This window comes from Chelonoidis abingdonii, chromosome 17 (genome assembly GCF_003597395.2).
Source record: "Chelonoidis abingdonii isolate Lonesome George chromosome 17, CheloAbing_2.0, whole genome shotgun sequence".
Lineage (NCBI taxonomy): Eukaryota > Metazoa > Chordata > Testudines > Testudinidae > Chelonoidis > Chelonoidis abingdonii.
In genome coordinates, this window is record NC_133785.1 from 9,735,933 (window position 1) to 9,755,380 (window position 19,448).

Genomic DNA, 19,448 nt, shown 5'->3' on the forward strand with positions numbered 1-19,448 from the left:
AACTTTTGCTATATGACTTTTGGGGGAGGGGCATCCGGGTTTGTAATCTTGTAGCTACTTGAGCTGGGCTAAATTGCTGTGTGGATGGGAATGTGAACAAGTGGTTACTCACCAAACCTCCCAGTGCTGCTGGTTTACTTGTTTTAAATATGCTTATCCTATTTAGCCAGTTCCCAGGATGTTGAGATTTAATTAACCAACATTTGTAAAGTGTGTTTATCTTCACTGCAATTGCCCCAAGCCTCCTGCCATCCATAGTCATTCCTCTTGCCTCAGTTTAGACAACCACCCCAGTGGAGCTTTCAGCCTGGGCTACTCATGGCTGTGATTATGGGTTAGAGCCCAGGTTCTGCTTTCAGTTGGGCTGGTAACCTACAAATTCACATAGTTCTTCCATGCCTTCCCACAGGTCCCATGTCTGCCCAGGACAGACAGATTCTCTGTTGATTCACTGGGAAAGAATCAGAGCAGCTCATCTTACCGCAGCATAGAGAACCATGGGATGTGCCCCCAGAAGTCCTGGCAACACAACAGGGAAATGAAGCGCCAGTAGCACAGAGTAGCTCAGGTATGGTGCTGCAGTGTGGCTGCTTGTACCCATGCCAAGCTGTGACCTAGGGGGTCTCATCTGGACTAAGTGCAGTGAAGACAGACCCCTAAAGAGAGCTGGGGTATGAGCTGACACAGAAATCAGTTGGAAAGGTAACCTAGAAGGAGGGCTGGGTGAAGGAATTGGATTTGTGTCCTTTATTTGTTGCTTCATGATTTACAAAAATAGCCTGAAAGATCTAATTTCCATTTGCTTTTGATATCGAAATCTCTGGCCTAAAAGACTCCATGGCTGGCTAGAGAACTCAACATATTCTGAGGCTGTAATCCTGGGGAAGCATCAACCCTACTACCGTTGAGAGAGAGAAATCATTTCCTTCATTTTTAGAACCCATATTTGTGTTGGGAGTTTTTTGTGAGTGATTTATTAAAACACTTGGTAGAAAAGATGCAAGAATTCAATGCCTCTTGCTTCGATTGTAACTGTAGCAGCCAAGCATGTCACCATCTTTACTGTTTTTATCCTCATAGCCACCCCAGTAAGGTAGAGCAATGCACTGTTATCCCCGTTATATAGAAATAGACTAGGAAGGGAAACAGACTGTATATATCAAATATAAAACTAACTGTCACATGTGGAGTCTGTGACAGACCAGGGACTTCAATCCCGGACCTCCCAAGTGCTAGGCTAGTGCCCTAACCACAGGACCATCCTTCTACTCTTTAGCCCTTAAGGCTGAGAGAGCTCCCCAGATGCAGGACACAGCCCCTTCCGCCCACTGAGTCTTTAAATTGAAAACATCAGCCTTGATACTTCCAGAAGGATGGCCTGTGCAGGGTCTAGCCCAGTGGTCCCCAACCTTTTTGTCTGGCAAGTGCCGGACAAAAGACTGTGGCAGCGGTCAAGCATCCGCCAAAATGCCGCAGAATTTCAGCAGCATTTCGGCAGATGCTCGACCGCCAGCCAAGATGTGGGCGCATTTAGATGCCCCTGCGGGCGCCATGGCACCTGCGGGCACCGTGTTGGGGACCTCTGGCCTAGCCTAATGGAGTCCTGGTCCATCAGTGGGGCTCTTAGGCACTACTGGCACACAGATATTAATAATAGCACTTGAGATCTGGGTTTAATTCCTTGCTCTGCTACAGACTCCTGGTGTGATTTTCAGCAAGTTGCGTCACTCTGCACCTCAGTTTCCCCATCTGTCAAATGGGGAAAAATAATCCTTCCTTTGTTTAGATGGTAAGCTCTTGGGGGCAAGATCTGTCTCTAGCTATATGTCTGGGCAGTGCCCAGCATGATGATGGGGGCATTCTCATTTAGGGGTCTGTGCAGTGCCTGGCATGATGGGGAGGACCCCCAGTCTTGGCTGGGTCATCTTGGCACTACCACAACATAGATACAAATTTTACAGGTTTAAAAAATAAATAAAGAGGGACAAAACCATCTAGGCCTTCTTTAAAAAGAGTGGCACAAAGCCAATGTTTCCTGTGACAATTCAATTTAAAACCTCCTATTTTTAAAATACTGAATGTACTTTACCTCCGTATTCCTGTTCCCAAGCTCCAGGAGTGGGGAGGAACAGTTGATTCAGGATTCCATTGTAGGGGGATGTGACATTGTTATAAAGGTGTCAAATGTTCAGCCCTTCTGAACACCTTTTAAAATTGCCATTCCCTGCTGAGAGGCAGAAGTAGAACAGGAAGGCTAAGCCCTCTGCAAAAGTGTCCTCAGCATGTTTTTGTAAAGGAGATGAAGAGAGTAGGAGAACACAAAGTTCAGTCTCAGATTACATGGTAGCTGTGAAGATCAGCCAATAAAACGAAGTCTGTATGGCTCTGGGCATGCAGACAGTCTCCAAGAGGGTTTTCATCTGAAATGTGCTGCGACCTCTTTGACTCACCAAGGGGCCGGTCAGATCTCATGGCTGAGACCGAGGCATGTTCCAAGGGGGTTGTCATATAGCTGGAACCTTGTAATTGGAGCAGGCGATTAATGCATCAGGATTCCTGGGTTCTATTCCCCATCCTGCCACTGGGGTCATGTATCTTTCACTCTGTCTTGGTTACTTATGTGCTCCTATTACCGTGTATTTATCTTCACAACCTTTGCGTGAATGGCAGTGCTGTTACCCCATTGTACAAATGGGGAACTGAGGCGCAGAGAAACTAAGTGACATGCCTGCTGCCGGCCCCCAGGAAATCTGTGGTGCAGCATTGAATTGAAGCTGGGACTCAAGTCACTAACCACTGCACCATCCTTCCATCAACCACAGGAACAAGCCACTTAACCTGTTAATGAATCAATTTATGTTATAAATGGAGCTTATTCCTACTTCTTAGGGTGTGGGTGAAGTTTGCTTAATGACTAAAGGTGATCTGAGATTTTTCTGGTGAAAGTCACTTTATAACATAAAGTGTTATGAGACAGGACATAGCAGTCAAAGGGGTTGGCAAGTTTCTTTGAGTATTAATGGGCTGTAGGGTGTGTATAAAGGAGGCTACCATAGAATGGTAAGTAGCATTCTTCCCAGCAACCACCTCAGATGTCCGATGACACTCTCTGGGAATGGAAAAGACCTATCTAGACTATCTTGTCCTAGCATGTGTAAGGGAGCTGTATAGGCCCAGCCCAAAACTCTGTGGATGGGGGTGTGGGTGGGGGGATAGTTTACTGCTTTCCAAAAATCAACTAGACTCAGTGAAGCACCATGATTCAGTGTTGATTTTGAGCCTAGTGCCTCACTGCAGAGAAGTATAGCATCCTGTATAGAACGCTAGCATCACGGCCTTCAGGGAGGGTGGATTTGAAGCCACTCGCAAATGTTTGGCTTTTAACAGCAGCTTGTGGAATTAAACCAGGAGGCCAAACGAGGGGGATTTTAGTTTTGTGACCAGCTGTTTCGGCAGATCTCTGGGGAACACTGTCTAGAACCAGACGAGATGATCTCTGTTCGGATTACTGCCTTTGGCTCAGTAAAGGGGCGTGGCTGGGGAGAGAAGGCAAACTCTGCACATGCAAACGCATCCTTTCTGGGTAATGCCTGCCCCAAATAAGAATGTGCAAGGAGAAGTATTTGGGAGCCACTCACTCAGTCTTTGTGGATGGGTTGGAGGAGCCTGTGATGAAACCATTGCCACTTCTCTTGAAATTCCCTGTGTCTGAAAACAAAGACCAGAACTGCTTTTGAAGTCTTAAAATGACTGTTCTAGGTTGGGGACTGATATTGTAAAAGCTTCTTTCTGTGATGTCTCCCAGATAAACTGTCTCCCTCAAAATCCTTTGAAGGTTAGAACTAGAGGCAGAAGTGGGGAAAGCAATTTAGGCATAGGCACAACTCTCAGCTGAGAGGGAGAATGAAACAGGAAGAAATTATGCTGATGGCAGTTGCTGAAGATAAGACCTAAGATCATGTGAACTGAAAGGATGATGGGGGAGGCTGGTGTTAACCAAGGGGACCCAAAGAAATAGAGAACTAGAGATTAAGTTGTCTGGGACTGAAACTGCAGTATACAACACTGGGAACACTGCCAATTGTGATCATTCCAACTGTTACCTTGTTTGGTTTTCAACCATCAGAATCTGTTGGCTGACATTTTGCCAAAGTGACTAGTGATTTTGGGTGTTCAATTTCAGATGCTTTAGAGCAGCCTGATTTTTCAGAGAAGTGCTGAACATCCACCCTCTTTATTGCTCTTCACTTCTAGAAAGCTAGGTCATTAGCTGCTCAAGGATACCATGGAATACTTGCTCGCACCACTTAAGCTGCAATGCTTCCTCAACCCATCTTTGAGTCCCATTCTTGTGATTTGTGTCTCCCCTTTCCTCCTGTTCTGCCCCAGCCCTGAACACAGCGCGTCCTTGATAATTTTTGTGAAAGTAGTAGTATCTTAAATTCCTGGAAGGATGCCAGCCCTCTTCTGGTGGGGAGAGAGTACCATCATGGGGTGTGTTTTTTCCCCTGTGTGTTTCATTTTTCACAGCTTCCAGGTTTCTCACGGTGCAGCTGCTTTTGCTCTGCACTGCCCAGCTGCAGGAAGTTCTTTTTAAAAAAACAACAACAAATAATCTGTCTCCCCTCCATGCCATGGTGGGGAGAAAGGGGCGGTGCCTCAGCACAGGGAAGTACCTTTCAGTTCTTGTATGGAGTTGGGACAAACCAGAGTTACCAGCCATGAGAATCGGGAGCTAGCCTGTCTAACAGCTCCTGATGACTGCCTGGATATGGAAGAAGATTAATGGGCTAGTGAGTACATGGAACTGTAGTTAATTGCTGTCTCAGGGTTGTGCTTTTTTGGATCTAGCTGGGTATTTGCAGGCTGCAGCTGTCACACCTATTCTAGCTCCTCCTGAGAAGTGATAGGAGCAGCAAGGTGTTGCCTTTTTGTCTCTGGGATTTCTCAGTGACAAGACTGTAACTAACACCCTAGCTTTCATGTAGGCTGGGTGTGTCAGAATTATTCTTAGAACCCCTGATGGAACACTGAGTTTCTTTAAACCAGTTATTTCTTTCCTGGCATAAGCATTTTTCAGTTGTCTTTGTTCATTCCAACTTCATCTCCCTGCCACCCCCCTTTGCTCTGGGATCTTATTGACCAGAATGACATTAAAGCCCCTAATTAGCCCAATGCAAACTGCACACCCTCATTCTCTCCCTTTGTTCTTAGAAGCCAAGAAATCTGCAAATCAGGATGTAATAATAGGAGCTGCCAGGGGACAAGCTTTAGTGGAATTGGAATTAGGGTGCCAAATGGGAGTCTATGAGCAAGGAGCATGTGCAGTCTCACCAGTAATGGCGCTTTTTATATCTCCAGCTGTTTTTACTTATGATGTATATGGCATAGTCTGACCAGCAGAACTGACTGTGGCCCCATGTTATTTCGGTGATGGTGAATAATCCACACACTCAGTCTTTTCGCACTTGCAGTAGTGCAAAACCTGGGAGATGGCTTAATGCTCGGCATGTTATGTTTGAAACTCCCTAGAGTCAAAAGGTAGGATCCTAGGAAGGCTGGTTTGGCCCTCTATATCGCCTTGTATGCTCATTCTGTAGGATGGCACCAGCTCGTCTCACTGAGTGGAAATTAAACCTCCTGGTGCTGTTCATACTTGTAACCGTTTGACAAGGTGTTATGGGCCTGCTGTTTTGTGTGGTTGGTTACCAGGCTGCTACTCTAAGAATCCTTGGCATTTGCCCCTGTGCCTTCAACTCAGGCTTTTAGAACTCCTCAGTCTAGCCCCAGATTTCATCTCTGGCACTGTATTATGAGGGTGATAATAAACAGCTTCATTTGCTAAGGCAAAAATAATTCTCGCTGAGACAAGTACGATTTTGCAAGTCTGCATGAATTGAGCCTCAAACATCCCTGTGCTGTGGGGGATATCCCCTCTATGTAGACAGGAAAAGCGAGATGTGCGAAGTGACTCTACTTTCGTTCTGGCAGTCATCTGTGTCAGAATGGGGATTAGAAATTGAATGTATGAGCCCAGCTCAATCTGTTAGGCCATGTTGCTTCTGAAAGGAGACTCAGTGAACATGTTGTGAGTTCAATCCTTAAGGGGGCCATTTGGGGATTCGTCCTGCTTTGAGCAGGGGGTTGGACTAGATGACCTCCTGAGGTCCCTTCCAACCCTGATATTCTATGATTCTATGTTGCAGAGAGATGTGTGCGCCTTTTCTCCCGTATTCTGGGTCCAGCACAGCTACAACAACGCTGCTTTTTTATGTTTGTTCGTTTATGTTTATTTTGGTAGTACCAGAGGCCCCAGCTGAGATTAGGGCCCCCATTATGATGTGCACGTTAATAGTAATGCTTCTACAATAGTCCCTAGAAGCTTCAACTGAGGCTAGGGGCCCCAATTATTGTGTACCACCTTACTGCCCTGAGGACCTCAATTGATTGCAGATACAGGTCTGTCACATCTTGGGTGGGGTTACGTTCCACAGTCAGCATGTAGAGCGAAAATCGCATATAGTCAAAATTACATTGAATGTAATGGTGGGCGGAATCGCCCGCACCACAGGTACAGTATTAAAATTATTTCTTTTTTGTTTTGTTTTTTTGCCGATCACGTAAAGCTGAAATTGTGCATGTTAAATGTGTGCAAGATGTGATAGACCTGTACCCATTAAGGTGTCTGCATTCATAGCCTTTAGGTGCTACCATAATATTAATAAAGTGCACCTCATAATGGGACCCTGATCTCAGTTGGGGCTTGCAGGTGCTACCCTAGTACTAAGATTGAGCCCTGTTGTACCAGGTGCCATCCAGACACGTAAGGAGAGAGACTCTCTGTTCTGGAGAGCTTGCATTCTAAATATCAAGCTCTAACTGCTGAGGGGCCCTTTTGGCTTGTAGTAGCAGCCTCCGTGCCCCATAGTGATTGGAAGCAGTTCCTGGGATTCGGTACGCATGCTGCCCTAGGTCTGCAGAGGTGCTGAGCCCCAGCAGTTCCCTCTGCCTTCCATGGGAGTTGAGGGAGCTCAGGCTTTGTCACTTTAGCCAGCACAAATATCTGCTTTGTTTCCTTTGACGCTTGGCCAGTGCTGCTTTTTTTACTCAAGTTATCGCTGAAGAATGTTTTGCTTCCCAGTAACCTTGCTTTGTTAGCACAAGGAGCTGTGAAAAGTTAGCAATAACTCCAAGGTCACTTGGTCTTAAGCAGCATCTGGCATACTAGTAAGTGCCAGTGATCGGTATCTGCTTTATGCTTTGGAAAGATCTCTTGGTAGGGGGCCCTCTTGGTATTTCCTTGCTAAAGCTCCCAGTGGCTTGAGTGGTGGGATTTGGCTTTCCTTTGTCTCCCCTCCTCCTAACACTCTTCCCCCCCACCTCACGTTTTTAATCCTTTTGCCTGTAAACAAGTTGAGTACAGTCTGCCTGCGTGGGTTCATGTGAGTGCTGTTATCTTCCAGCCATGCGGTTGGTGTTGGAGTTTGAGATACAGCAATCAGCTGGCGAGTTAAGCTATCTTAGTAGGAGTGTTGCAGAGTGTAGCTGAAGTGATGAGGCTGGAAGATCCATTGACAGCTTTTGTGGGGAGCAAGTAGGGGGTAAGGGGTTATATGTGGAAAATGCTCCAAGAGAAAGTGTGGAGGGGATCATGGACTCTTCAGTATGGTTGGCGCTGTCTTCAGTCAGCTCTGTGCTCCCCTTTCTCCTCCTAGGCCCCACATTCTTTCTAGCACTGCTTATGCTGCAGCACTGGCTTTCTGTGAGCAGGTGCATGCCTCAGCTAACAGGTGACTGGTGCATGGGAAAACACAAGACGCTTCCCCAAATGGTTGATTATTAGGGCAGCAGGAGAGGCAGGTGCAGTTGTTCTGGTTGCATGGCTAGGAGTGCTACACTGTGCTACAAGGTGGAATGCCATTTCTCTGAGCCATTGACAGTGGGGAACTTGAACTGAGATTTCAGGTTGTTTTTAAAAGTCCCAATTTCCTTCCTGGCACATCTTATCCCACTTCATAGTTATATGTGCTGCGATCCCACCCGTCTTTCTTCTGGCCCTCTGCTTGACTTCACATTAAGGGCAAGCATAATGCTAAAGAATCTGTTCTAGGTGTCTGGTCTGGACTGCACCAAAGATACTCATGCAGAATTCCTTTCAGGGAAACTGCAAGGAGCCGCGATCTAGGGAGAGCAATGCTGGCTCTGCATTTTTACTTCCGTTATCATTTCATTTGGTTTTTTAAATGGATTTGTTCTTGCATCAAACATAGAATTATAGACTGTCAGAGTTGGAAGGGACCTCAGGAGGTCATCTAGTCTAACCCCCTGCTTAAAGCAGGACCAATTCCCAACTAAATCTTCCCAGCCAGGGCTTTAAGCCTGACCTTAAAAACCTCTAAGGAAGGAGATTCCACCATCTCCCTAGGCCACCCATTCCAGTGCTTCACCACCCTCCTAGTGGAAAAAGTTTTTCCTAATATCCAACCTAAACCTCCCCCACTGCAAATGGAGTCCATTACTCCTTGTTCTGTCATCTGGTACCACTGAGAACAGTCTAGATCCATCCTCTTTGGAACCCCCTTTCAGGTAGTTGAAAGCAGCTATCAGATCCCCCCTCATTCTTTTCTTCTGCTTAACTTCACATTAAGGACAAGTAGAAGGCTGTGCAGCTTAATGGCTGAAGCAGGGAAGCTGGGAGTCAGAATGCCTGGGTTCTATCCCCAACTCTGTGAAGGGAGGATCTAGAGCTTAGAAGATGGTGAAACTGGGAGTCAAGATGCCTGGGTTCTAGCCTCAACTCTAGGACTCTTGTGCTCAGGTGACCACAGCGTCCAAAGCCAGCTCTTCTATTGCCTTGCTGAGTAAGGTTGAATGAGTTGCTTCACGTCTCTTCCTTAGCTTACCCATTGGCAATATAGTTACTAAGCTCTGGGCTTTCCAGAGTACTGAGAAGCTTAATTAAAGTTTGTAAAAGACTGCATGCTCCTTGGATAACGGGTCTTAATATGTGTGCAGCAGTGACGTGTGCAGCAAAGCAATTTTGGATGGTGATGAGAGAGAGGTTATACTGAGTTCACACCTCATAAGGCCATAAATTTTTCCTTTCTTTAGGAAAGCAGGTGCTATATACATAAGCAGCAGTGGGAAGTTTTATTTCCAGGGGACACCACGTTGGGTTCGTTGCAAGCTGCAATCAAGAAGAGAAATGCTATTGGCACAAACTGAGCCTACACATTAATAGTAGGATATACTTTGTATCTCTCTAGCCTATGGAGGAGAGAGTATCTTGAACCAAGGGTATGTCTGATTCTTACGTGCTGCCCACCCAGCCTACTGGGGACTCCGTGTTCAGGTAAACTTGTCTGAGAAGTGATGCTGACATTTCTCTCTTGCTGCCGTGCCTCTGCCGCCTCTGTTTGTGAATATCCAAGAGCAAGAGCTGCAGACTTGGCAAGCTACTGTTCCCATATTGCTGGCACGCAGTCTGCCGCCAACGGAATGGTGCATACGCAGTTGTCCTCCATTCCCTGGCCTCCTCACCAGTTAGTTGTTGACTACAACTGGTATCTCCTCAGGTTAACAAAGGAACTAGGCTAGCCCCAGAGTACCAATGAACACAGTTCTAGTTATCACCATGGCTCTAACTAATCAGCATGTGCCTATGCCCAAATACTTCTGGCCTTAGCATGACTTCCAAATAGCATCTCTTATTAATGAGGGGCAGAGACCTGTGTCCATAAAGCACCATGTATACTGAACAGCACTCCATAAATAGTAGTCGACACATCTGTAATGCCCTTGAACAAGCAATTTACAGTGCTCGCTATACTCCAGGCAACTTCACTGACCTCCCTCGCAGTTTTATAGGCACAGAGAGAGGTCCCAAGGTATTGCAGCGAATCGATGACAGAGCTGAGGGTGGAACCCAGGTATCCAGATTTCCATTACTGTGGTGTGCTGACCACTGAACCATACTCCCTGTATATCATGGATCGATCAGCTGGGGGAGTATCTCTTCCAATTAATAGCACATGGTAGCCCAGGGACCAACCAGAGTCTGTTGTGCACAGTATAGCTCTGCATTTTCTGTAGCGTTTAACCATGTGTTTAGGTGAATGAGTAGGGTGACCAGATGTCCTGATTTTATAGGGACAGTCCTGATATTTGGGGCTTTTTTTATATGGGATCCTATTACCCCCCCCCCCCCACCTCCTGTCCTGATTTTTCTATCTGATCACTCTATGAATGAATGCAGAGCTGGCTCAGTACAGTGGACAGGGAAGACGCATGGGATTCCTTTCTTCTTTATATCTCCATTTCCCTGTCTGTAGACTGAGGGCCATCATTCATACTTTTCTTTGTAAAGTGCTTAGAGTTTTCTGGATGAAATAAGAGCTGAATTTTACAAGTAAGGGGCATAGGTAGTTCCAAGGATGGTGTTTTTTACATAGCCTATGATAGGGGGTGAATAAAATATCTCCAGGCTGGTCATATTAAAAATTAGTAGTTCTAGTAGTCACATGTTAAGTCTTATTTTGTCAATTCACTATTGGTGAGAATTTGTCAGTATCATGGAAATGCTATAATGCAGTCATCTTCAAAGCCTTTATTTCCTGTTTGAACCGAGTGGGAGGGAAGGTTAAATAAGCGGAAGAGGTTGGGAAGAGGGTGTTGCATAAATGGGGATTTTTCGCTTTACCCACACCATGGAAGACAAACACAGCCAGAGCTCCAGCAGGAGAGGAGCTGAGCATGTAGCGTGAGTCAACAAAGATTCCAGACTGTTGTCTCCACTTAATCTGTTGCTCCTGCAGGTAAACTCTCCTCTGAGGAGCATTCTGTGCCCTGCAGCTGGATGATGGGCAGGTGCCTGTCTCATGTTGTTGCTAATTCTAGAGCAGGAACCATGGACCATCTAGAGACTATATACCAGAGCAGTAGTCTCCAATCCTTTTTACGCACAAGATCACTTTTTGCATTTAAGATCAACCCAGGATCTGCCCTGCCGCCGCTCACTCCATTCCCCCCTCCCTCCCTCGCGCTCTCTCCTTCACCTTCACTCACTTCCCCTGGTCTGGGGCAGGGGGTTGGGGTGTGGGAGGGGGTGCAGGGTCTGGGCTGGGCCCAAGGGGTTCAGAGTGTGTGTGTGGAGGGGGGATGTGGGCTGAGGCAGGGGGTTGGGGTGCAGAAGTGTGGGGTGCAAGCTCTGGGAGGGAGTTTGGGTGCAGGTCATATGGTCACACTGCACTTAATCTCATAGTATCCACTGGCCATTTCATGAATTTTACTTTTTATTAGTGTCATTTGTGGTTTATAGATCCAAAATCCTTCCGGGATTGTCACAAATCAGTGTAACGTTCTCAACTGTGGGATGTGCATTGGCTGAGGCTGGAGCAGGAGGTTGGGGTGCAGGAATGAGGAGTGTGGGCTCTGGGAGAGAGTTTGGTGCAGGAGGGGGCTCTGGGCTGGGGCAGGGGGTTGGGGTGCAGGAGGGGGTTTGAGGTGTAGACTCCGGCCAGGAGGCCCTTACCACAGGTAGCTCCCAGCCGGCAGTGCAGCCAGGCTACCTACCATGGCTGCACACTACTGGCCGCTGGCATGTCTCAGCAGCCCCTGGGGGGAAGGGGGCCAGCGGGTCTCCTTGCACTGCCCATTCCTGCAAGAGCTGCAGACACAGTGCTGGAGGTGAGGGCAGCACATGGAGCCGCCTCTCCGTCACCCCCAGGGGCCACAGAGATGTGCCAGCTGCTTCTGGGCACAGCGGGGGACCACGGCAGGCAGGCAGCCTGCCTGAGCCCAGCTGTGCTGCCGGACTTTTAGCGGCCCAGAGATTGCGATCGACTGGCAGAGGCTCCAGGATTGACCAGTCAGTCGCAATTGCTGGGTTGGTGACCACTGTGCCAGAGCATCTAAACATGGATTCCTAGATTTTAAGTCTAGAAGGGACTAAGAGATTATCTAGTCTGATCTCCTATATAACACAGGCGTGATATCAACCAGTTACTCCTGCAGAGAGCCTAGTAACATGGAGAATTGACAAGATTTGTGTAAGATGGTGCATATCGGACAAGTGTCACAGCATTCAGGTTCTCATAATCTGCAGTGGGGAGGCAGTTTGATCCAAAGGCAAGAGCACTGAACTAAGAGATGGAGTTCTGTCTTTTATTCAGAGTTCTGCCATTGACTTGCCATGTGACCATGGACAAGTCATTTTGCTACTCTGTGCCTCTGTTTCCCTTTCCTGTCCTTTGACTGCATCGTCTATTTGGATTGTAAGCACTTCAGGACAGGATTGTCTCATTGTGTCTGTGCAGTGCCTGGGGCAGTACTCGTACAGGATTTGAAAGTAATTCTGGGTGATATACACTAGTACAGATGAGACGTGATCCTTTGGGGATTACACAAATATGAGTCCTTGGGCAATGTTTGAAATGAGGTTCAGAGGGTTTAAACGAAGAAGGGTGTTTTGGATTTAGAATCTGATATGGCTGTAAAATTCTGGAACTGCTCACGTTGAGAGAACAACTGTCAGCTACAGCTGTGTTCTCTAATGGCCAGAGGTGTCCAATGTGCTTCAATATTGCTGCTTAGCCAAATAATAGCAACTGTGGAATAGCTTACCCCCAATGCTGAAGCTTTTCACACCAGAAACTGACAAACCCAACACTCTCCCAGCTACAGTTGAATTCACTTTGGCGTGAGCCACATTAATGGCTAAATCCTCGTTTAGCCACCTCAGTGTTGACATGTTTACTGCCTTGCTGTGTGTGTTCCCCTCTGCAAATGTCACTCATCTATATACAGAGTCCCTACTGTGAAAAAGCAGTGAATTGGTTACAGTTCTCAGTTCTAGTTGAAATAAATTTAGCTTATACTTAGTATGGCCATTGTTGCTCCACAGGGAAGTTGTGCTGTTGCTGTTAGGTATCTGCCCCAGACCAGCAGGTGGATTAGGGCTGTACTAAATCACGTATCACAACAGTCCCACTGGGTTTCTAAGCAGATTCTGTTATCCCTATGCATGTTTCATTGGATTTAAAATCCCACTGACAGTTTGCTTCAGTGGCAGCTTTTTCTCTGCTCTTTACCACAGTGGAAGAGTTCTGCCTGGATTCCCCATAGTATCCTACGGTTCCTTAAAACCTCTTGAACCTGTGAGACATTTGCCACTGAAGGAATGTGGGCTAATGGTTCAATAGGGAGGACTGAGTCAAGGCTCCTGGGCTCCATTCCTGCCCTAGGAAGGAAGTGGACTCTACTGGTTAGATTCCTAGAATTTAAAGCCAGAAGGGTTCATTACATCATCTTGTCTGATCTCCTGTGCACCACAGGTCAGAGAAATTCACCCATTTTCTACTGTATGGAGCCTAGTAACTTCTGTCTGATTAAAGCATCTTCCAGAGAGGCATCTAGTCTGGATGAAAGATGTCGAGAGATGGAGAATGCAGCAATTCCCTTGGGAGTTTGTTCCAGTGAATGACTCTCATGGCTGAATTCTTCTGCCTTGTTTCTAATTTGAATGTGTCTGGCTTTAACTTCCAGCCAGTTAGAGCAAGAGGGTTGGGCTGAGAGTCAGGACTTTTGGGTTCTATTTCCAGTTCTGTAAGAGGGATGTGGGCTAGTGGATTAGAGCCAGGATTGGGGGAAGGAGGACTGTGAATCAGATCTCCTGGATTTTATTCCCAGCTGTGCTCTTGCCTCAGTATGTGATGTCAGGCAAGTCTGTCCTCCTCTCTCTCTCTGACACACCTGAAACATTTGTAAAATGGGCATAACATTCCTCAGGGACGTTGGAGCTGAACTGATATTAATAAAGAGCTCCTTGTAACAATGGTACAGTGTGGAAGGTGCTGTTGTTGTGCCACATGCAGTATGAGTCGTGAGGCTTAAGCATTGATTGTTAATAAATCTGTTTTACCAGAAAAGCGTGTCCGTAGTTTAAACTCTTTAGCTGGGAAGCCTGTCAGAGGAGCTGCCTGAGAGCCAGTCTTCAGAGATATGTAAGTGCCAAAATTGCCCCTTATTTTGATATTTTCTCAGGTATATGATGTGTGATCTCAGTATGAGATCTATTAAGCAACAATAAAACCACAGGGCTGGACCGTGGAGAACTTAATTCCAGTTCTAAACTGGTCTGGGCAAAACAATCTGACACAGTGTATGATAGTGAATGGTTGGTTGCATGGTTACCAGCCCCCAGTGGTGATATTTTGGAGGTACTGGAAAAATCCCTTTTGAAGCTGTTCTTGCAGTGAACACACAAACAGGACAGCAGGAGATGTCCAGAGGCTGTTAATGCAAATCGAAAGCAGCATCAGGCACCAAATAGATCTCCAAGCTCAGGTTTGCTCATACTTCCCTGGGGAGAGCTCGGCATTGGACACACACTGGAACCTTTGTATTTAAAGAACTGGGAGACTGAGTTCTTGATTCTGAAGGGGGGATTCCATTTTCTAGCCCTTTTGTCAGACTGCGGACCACTTTGCAAGCATTGACAAATGAGGTCCCATAGCTTGCCTGCGGGGCACTATTGCCATTGTATAGCAGGGCAAAGGGATGCTGTGAGTTTGTGGTGTCAGTAATAGAATCCAGGAGCTCATTCCTAGTTCTTCACTCTAACCACCAGGCACCGCTCGCTCTCATTACCATAATGAGTTAGGCTCCAGTGATACAACTCTGTAAGAAATCTAAGGCCATATCTGTAGTAGAAGCACTCGCCCCATAAAGCTTTTTCTGGTGTAGCTTATTCCATCCCTCCTACGCAAAACAAGCTAGACCAGTAAAAGCACAATTTTGCCAATATAGCAGTGCCTACACTAGGGTCTTCTGTTGGCACAGCTATGTGAGTCAGGGATCATGCCCTGACCAACAGAACTTGCTGGCAGAGTCTGTAGTGTAAACATGGCTCCAGCTATGATTCCACTTGTCTATGGTTGCAGGAAAATATTTGAAGATTCCCCATATTAGCTGTTCACTTCCGACGTCTGTCCCCTTCCCCAAAACTGCAAATCAATGCAGTTATCTCCTGACTGTTATTCTTAAGAGCTCCCCAGTTAATGCCTGTAAAATGGTAACTGATCTTCCTGTGCCCACGCACTGATTTGGTTGCCCTTGTTTTGGCTTTAAAAGGTATAGAGGTTAGGTTCCTGTATATCAGTGGGACTATTCCTCTGGTCATGCCTTCAGATTAGACACGTTGTTCCTGAGTTCATTGACTTTAGATTTGCATATATGGGTACTTGTGACAGACATGGTGGGTGAGGTAATATCTTTTCTTGGACCAACTTCTGCTGGTGAGAGAGACAAGCTTTTGAGCTACACAGACCTGAAGAACAATCAGCAGAAGTTGATCCAATAAAACATATTGCTTCACCCACCTTGTCTGTCTAATATCCTGTTACCAACATAGCTACAACACCACTGCAAACAACCTGGGCAAGGTATTCTCAATTAAGGTGCCTTTTGCATATTCTCTTCCCTGCACCCTCATGTTTTTCAAGCTGTGAGTCTAGGGTTGCAAGTGCTGAGATGTTTTTAATTAACCTTGTATTATTAGTACTGATTTTTTTCAGTAAAAGGTGATTTTTTTTTGATTTTTTTTAAATGGAATGCTCAAGTACGGAGGATTTATTTTATAGGCCCATATATATAAATATTTTACCATTTCCAGGCCACTGGAATCAGACCTGAACCTTGTTAATCCCTTGCTGATGGAATGAGAGGAAGAAATAAAATATATAAAAAATCTGGCACAAAGTCTTTAGAGTGCATCTGTTTTGAGGCAGCACCAGCTGTCAGCAAGCAAAACTGACTAGAATCATGCTCCCCAGAGTGCCAGCAGGCAGGGCCCAGTGTGTTCCCTCATCAGTTTCACTTCTCTCTTTCTCTCCCCCCACCCTCTCACCCCTTGTTGGTCTTACTCACCTGGTGTGTCTTTCTCTCCCCTCGGCCCCACTACATAAACTAGGAGTGAAGCAAAATATACTTGGATTGCAAACGGTCTGTGGGCACTGCAGAGAATTGTGGCTTAACTTTAGCGCAGAATAAGCCTGGAGTAGGAAGGGGAGAGAGGTGGAAGGTAGCTTTACTGGAGGAAGCTTGGACCCTTCCCATAGTAAGAGAGCAAGAGACATACGTGCTGCAGCAAAACCTACTCCAAATAAGGTGAGGAATGCGGTATAAAATACATTTTTAGTTTTTCTGTATTTATCTATTTCTCAGACGCATAATACACCCAGTTTGGAAAAGGATGACCTGTAGCTGGTGTTAACTTCACATTTCTCCTTCGTCTTCTCCCTCCTTCAGGCCTCAAATGGAGGCTGCCCCTGACCCCACCCCATTGTAGGTCTGTGGCTTGTTGTAGTATTTCAGTTCTGTGCCTTCCTCTCTCCCTCCCCTGAGGTTTTCTCGCAAACTTGGCTCTAGGGCTTCCTTAGGTTTGTCTCTTTACCTTGGCAGACGCTCATTTTAAAGTAGGCGAGGAAATAGCCTTAATGCAGCTGTTACACCGTTCTGCTGCTTACCTGTCTGTGCACTCAAGGGGCAGGCCGAAAACCACCTTTGTGCAGGAAGTGCCTGGTCCATATAGATGCGGTAGCCAGCTATGGGGATGATAATGGGTTATTCTTGGACATGCCTGTCACAATAAATCAAATCTGCCACAGCACATAGTAACAATGGGCAGTTTTGTTGCGTGACATGCTCACAGCAAGAGGTTTCCCACCGTCTCTGTGGCTCAGTGCTGCAGGCATTATGCTGCAGCTGCCCATTCAAGGCAGTAGAAGCAAAGCTCACCCCAGTGTCTGTTTTTAAATATCACCCAACACCATTTCTTTTTGCTCTCAGAAACGGGTTATTTTCTGGGTTTCCATGTTGTGTGGGGAATGAGCATGTCTAATAGTTAGAGGAAGGCTCTGGAAGTTAAGATACTTGGGTTCTGTTCCTATGTGAATTCCTCTTCACCTATGAAAATACCTCAACGTGGGAGTAGGGTAATGACCGAGGTGTCCACTGTAACAGCTACAGCCAGCCCAGCCTAGTAATGCTAAACATCTGTAATGCCTTTTACGTGAGGATTCTCCATATTTTGCAGTGGGGTGATCATCTCCCTCCATTTTACAGATTGAGCAACAGAGGTGCCAAGGGGGGCTGGTACCTTGCTGAAGATCACAACAGGGAGTCTTTAGACCCAGAAGTCCCGTCTGTAGTCCCTGTGCTCTAGCCACTAGCCACTCTCCCTGGTGTTAAGAGCTGAGCACTTGCAGACAGGGCACTGTTGCAAAGGATGGTTCTTCCACAGTGCTGCTGTCAGCAGTTCTAGACTGCTGACCAGCCCTCTGGCTAGCTGCATGGAATGTGCTTGTCTGGAGGAAGCTGTTTATCATTTCATTGACTTGAGGCATCTGATAAGCCCTTATGATAAAAATTGAATAAAAAATTAGAAGAGCCGTGCCCCTTGCAATAATACTGTAAACAGTGGCGAGAATGCTTGCTGCTATCCAGAAGTAGTCCTTGCATCAGAGTCTGAAATGGCAATGCAGCACAGTGCTAAGCTTGCAACATAAACTCTCATGTGTAACCTCCTCTGGGCTTGACTGACTGCCCCCTGCCGCTTGGAGGGAGGGTATCTGTTCATCTCACAGAGATGTCAAGCTGTGTGTTCTGCAGAGCTATGGTGCCAGCTGTTGGAATTCTAAAAGGACAGAATTGGTGTCAGGAGTTTTCAAAGGCAAGTCTTGTGCTGGCTAGCTCTCATCCAACATTCCTCCTCTTCCACACCTTATGTAAACATGATCTAATCCTTGGCATGCCTACCATTATCCCCATTGTTCGGATGGTAATGCTAAGGCATGCAGCCTTCATGACTCACCCACAGGCCTGGGGAAACAGTTGGTGTGTGAACTGGGATAGGAATTCCTGTCTTCTAGGCCTGTGTTTAGGCCATGTCTCTCTCCAAGGGAACCCAAGAGTTTGGTTGCTTTTGGATAGTGTAGATGTCTACTTTTCCTGCCCTCAAAGCTACTATTGAACCGAGTATACTTGGATTATAAACTCTGGCCCAGGGAGTGTCTTTTTGTTCTATTTGCAGAGTGCCTAAGACAATGGGGCTCCTGTAATACCAGTAATGATAGTAGCATGGTGCTTGGAATCTCTCCACTGGCTGCTTCCTGCCTTCCACAGCAAGTGTCAGTTCCTAATCCTGGTGGCGCTACATGATTCTCCTCCAGTGTCCATCTGATCTCCTTTTATTTTCCTATAGCACAGTGCCCCTTTGTTTTCCTAGCTTCTGACACCTAACCACTCACTCTGTATACCCCTTACACTCACTTCTCCATGCTGTCTTTAATGCTACACCTGGAACCTGCTTAGTCTCAGTGTGACAGACATCCTTCCCTTCAAATCTGTCCTGGGCATTGCTGGGTCAGACAGGCCCTTTTCATAGCAATGGAGACAATATGAGAGATGCTTCCTGGCCTTTTCAGACCTGCTAGGAACATCTGGTCATGTCTTACCTAAATCAATTCCCTGCCGTTGCAGGGGGCTCAAATATTGATGACCCCTTGAGGTCTCCTGTTCCTGCCTTTGGCATATAACAGTTTAATCTCCTGAGAACTGAAATGCTTTAGTCTAACCTGTTACATGCCTGGGGCGATGGGTGGACCCCGCCCCCTTTGCAGAGGCTGGCCCCACTCCTTCCACCAAAGGCCTCCCTCCCTCATGGCTGGAGCCCAGAGCCTCAGGTCAGCCTCCCGATGGCCAGAGGAGCCCCATCCGCCCCACGCTTCCCCTCCTGAGAGCCTAAGCCACCCCGTGGGAAGAGCTCTGGTCTCTTCTTGAAGAACCTGAGCTTTTTATATGAGCCATTCAGGTTCCAGGGTGGTTAAGGAGGCAGTATGTGTTACTCAGCTTCCTGGAGTCCAGGCAGTATGTGTTACTCAGCTTCCTGGAGTCCAGGGAGATTATTTATGAACCTAGGAAGCTGAGTAACACATACTGCCCCCTTAGCTGCCCAGGAACCGTAATCGGGCATAATAATAAACAAAAACTTCCCCCTGAATCGCCCATGCAAACCGCCAAAACCGGTGTCTGGTGGTGACAGCTGCCTGGCCTATTATTCCTACCTCCTGTGGTTACTTGGGCTCAACACAAGAGTAACTGGGTGAAATTCTTTGGCTTGTGGTAATCAGGAAGTCCGATTATATGATCTTAATGGTCCCTTCTGGATTTAAACTCTATGAAATACTTACTGTCAACAGTTCGGTAAGGTCATGTGGAGACCTTTGAGAGACTAAGTGAAGAGAAGCATGCAGGATAACTGCCTTGTGCCAGCTGCACAGTTGACACTCTGTACAATGTTGGAATGGAAGGATAGCCCAATGGCTAGGGGGTTGAGAGATCTGGATTCAGTTCCCTGCTCTGCTGCTGACCTTTGGGCAGTCACTTAATCT

At 46.6% G+C, this 19,448-nt stretch overlaps 1 protein-coding gene across 18 annotated transcripts in view; it reads left to right on the forward strand.

Moving 5' to 3' along the window:
* MARK2 (microtubule affinity regulating kinase 2) overlaps positions 1 to 19,448 on the forward strand; it is a 360,709-nt gene that overhangs the window by 27,087 nt on the left and 314,174 nt on the right. The window contains exon 1 of one of the 18 annotated variants that reach the window (XM_032804215.2): positions 4,730 to 4,793. The exons of the other annotated variants lie outside the window; for them this stretch is intronic. Within the exon in view, the coding sequence (XP_032660106.2) occupies positions 4,758 to 4,793 (36 nt within the window). The 5' untranslated portion in view covers positions 4,730 to 4,757. Of the gene's footprint in view, positions 1 to 4,729; positions 4,794 to 19,448 lie in introns of those variants that run through there. 18 annotated transcript variants of the gene reach the window in all.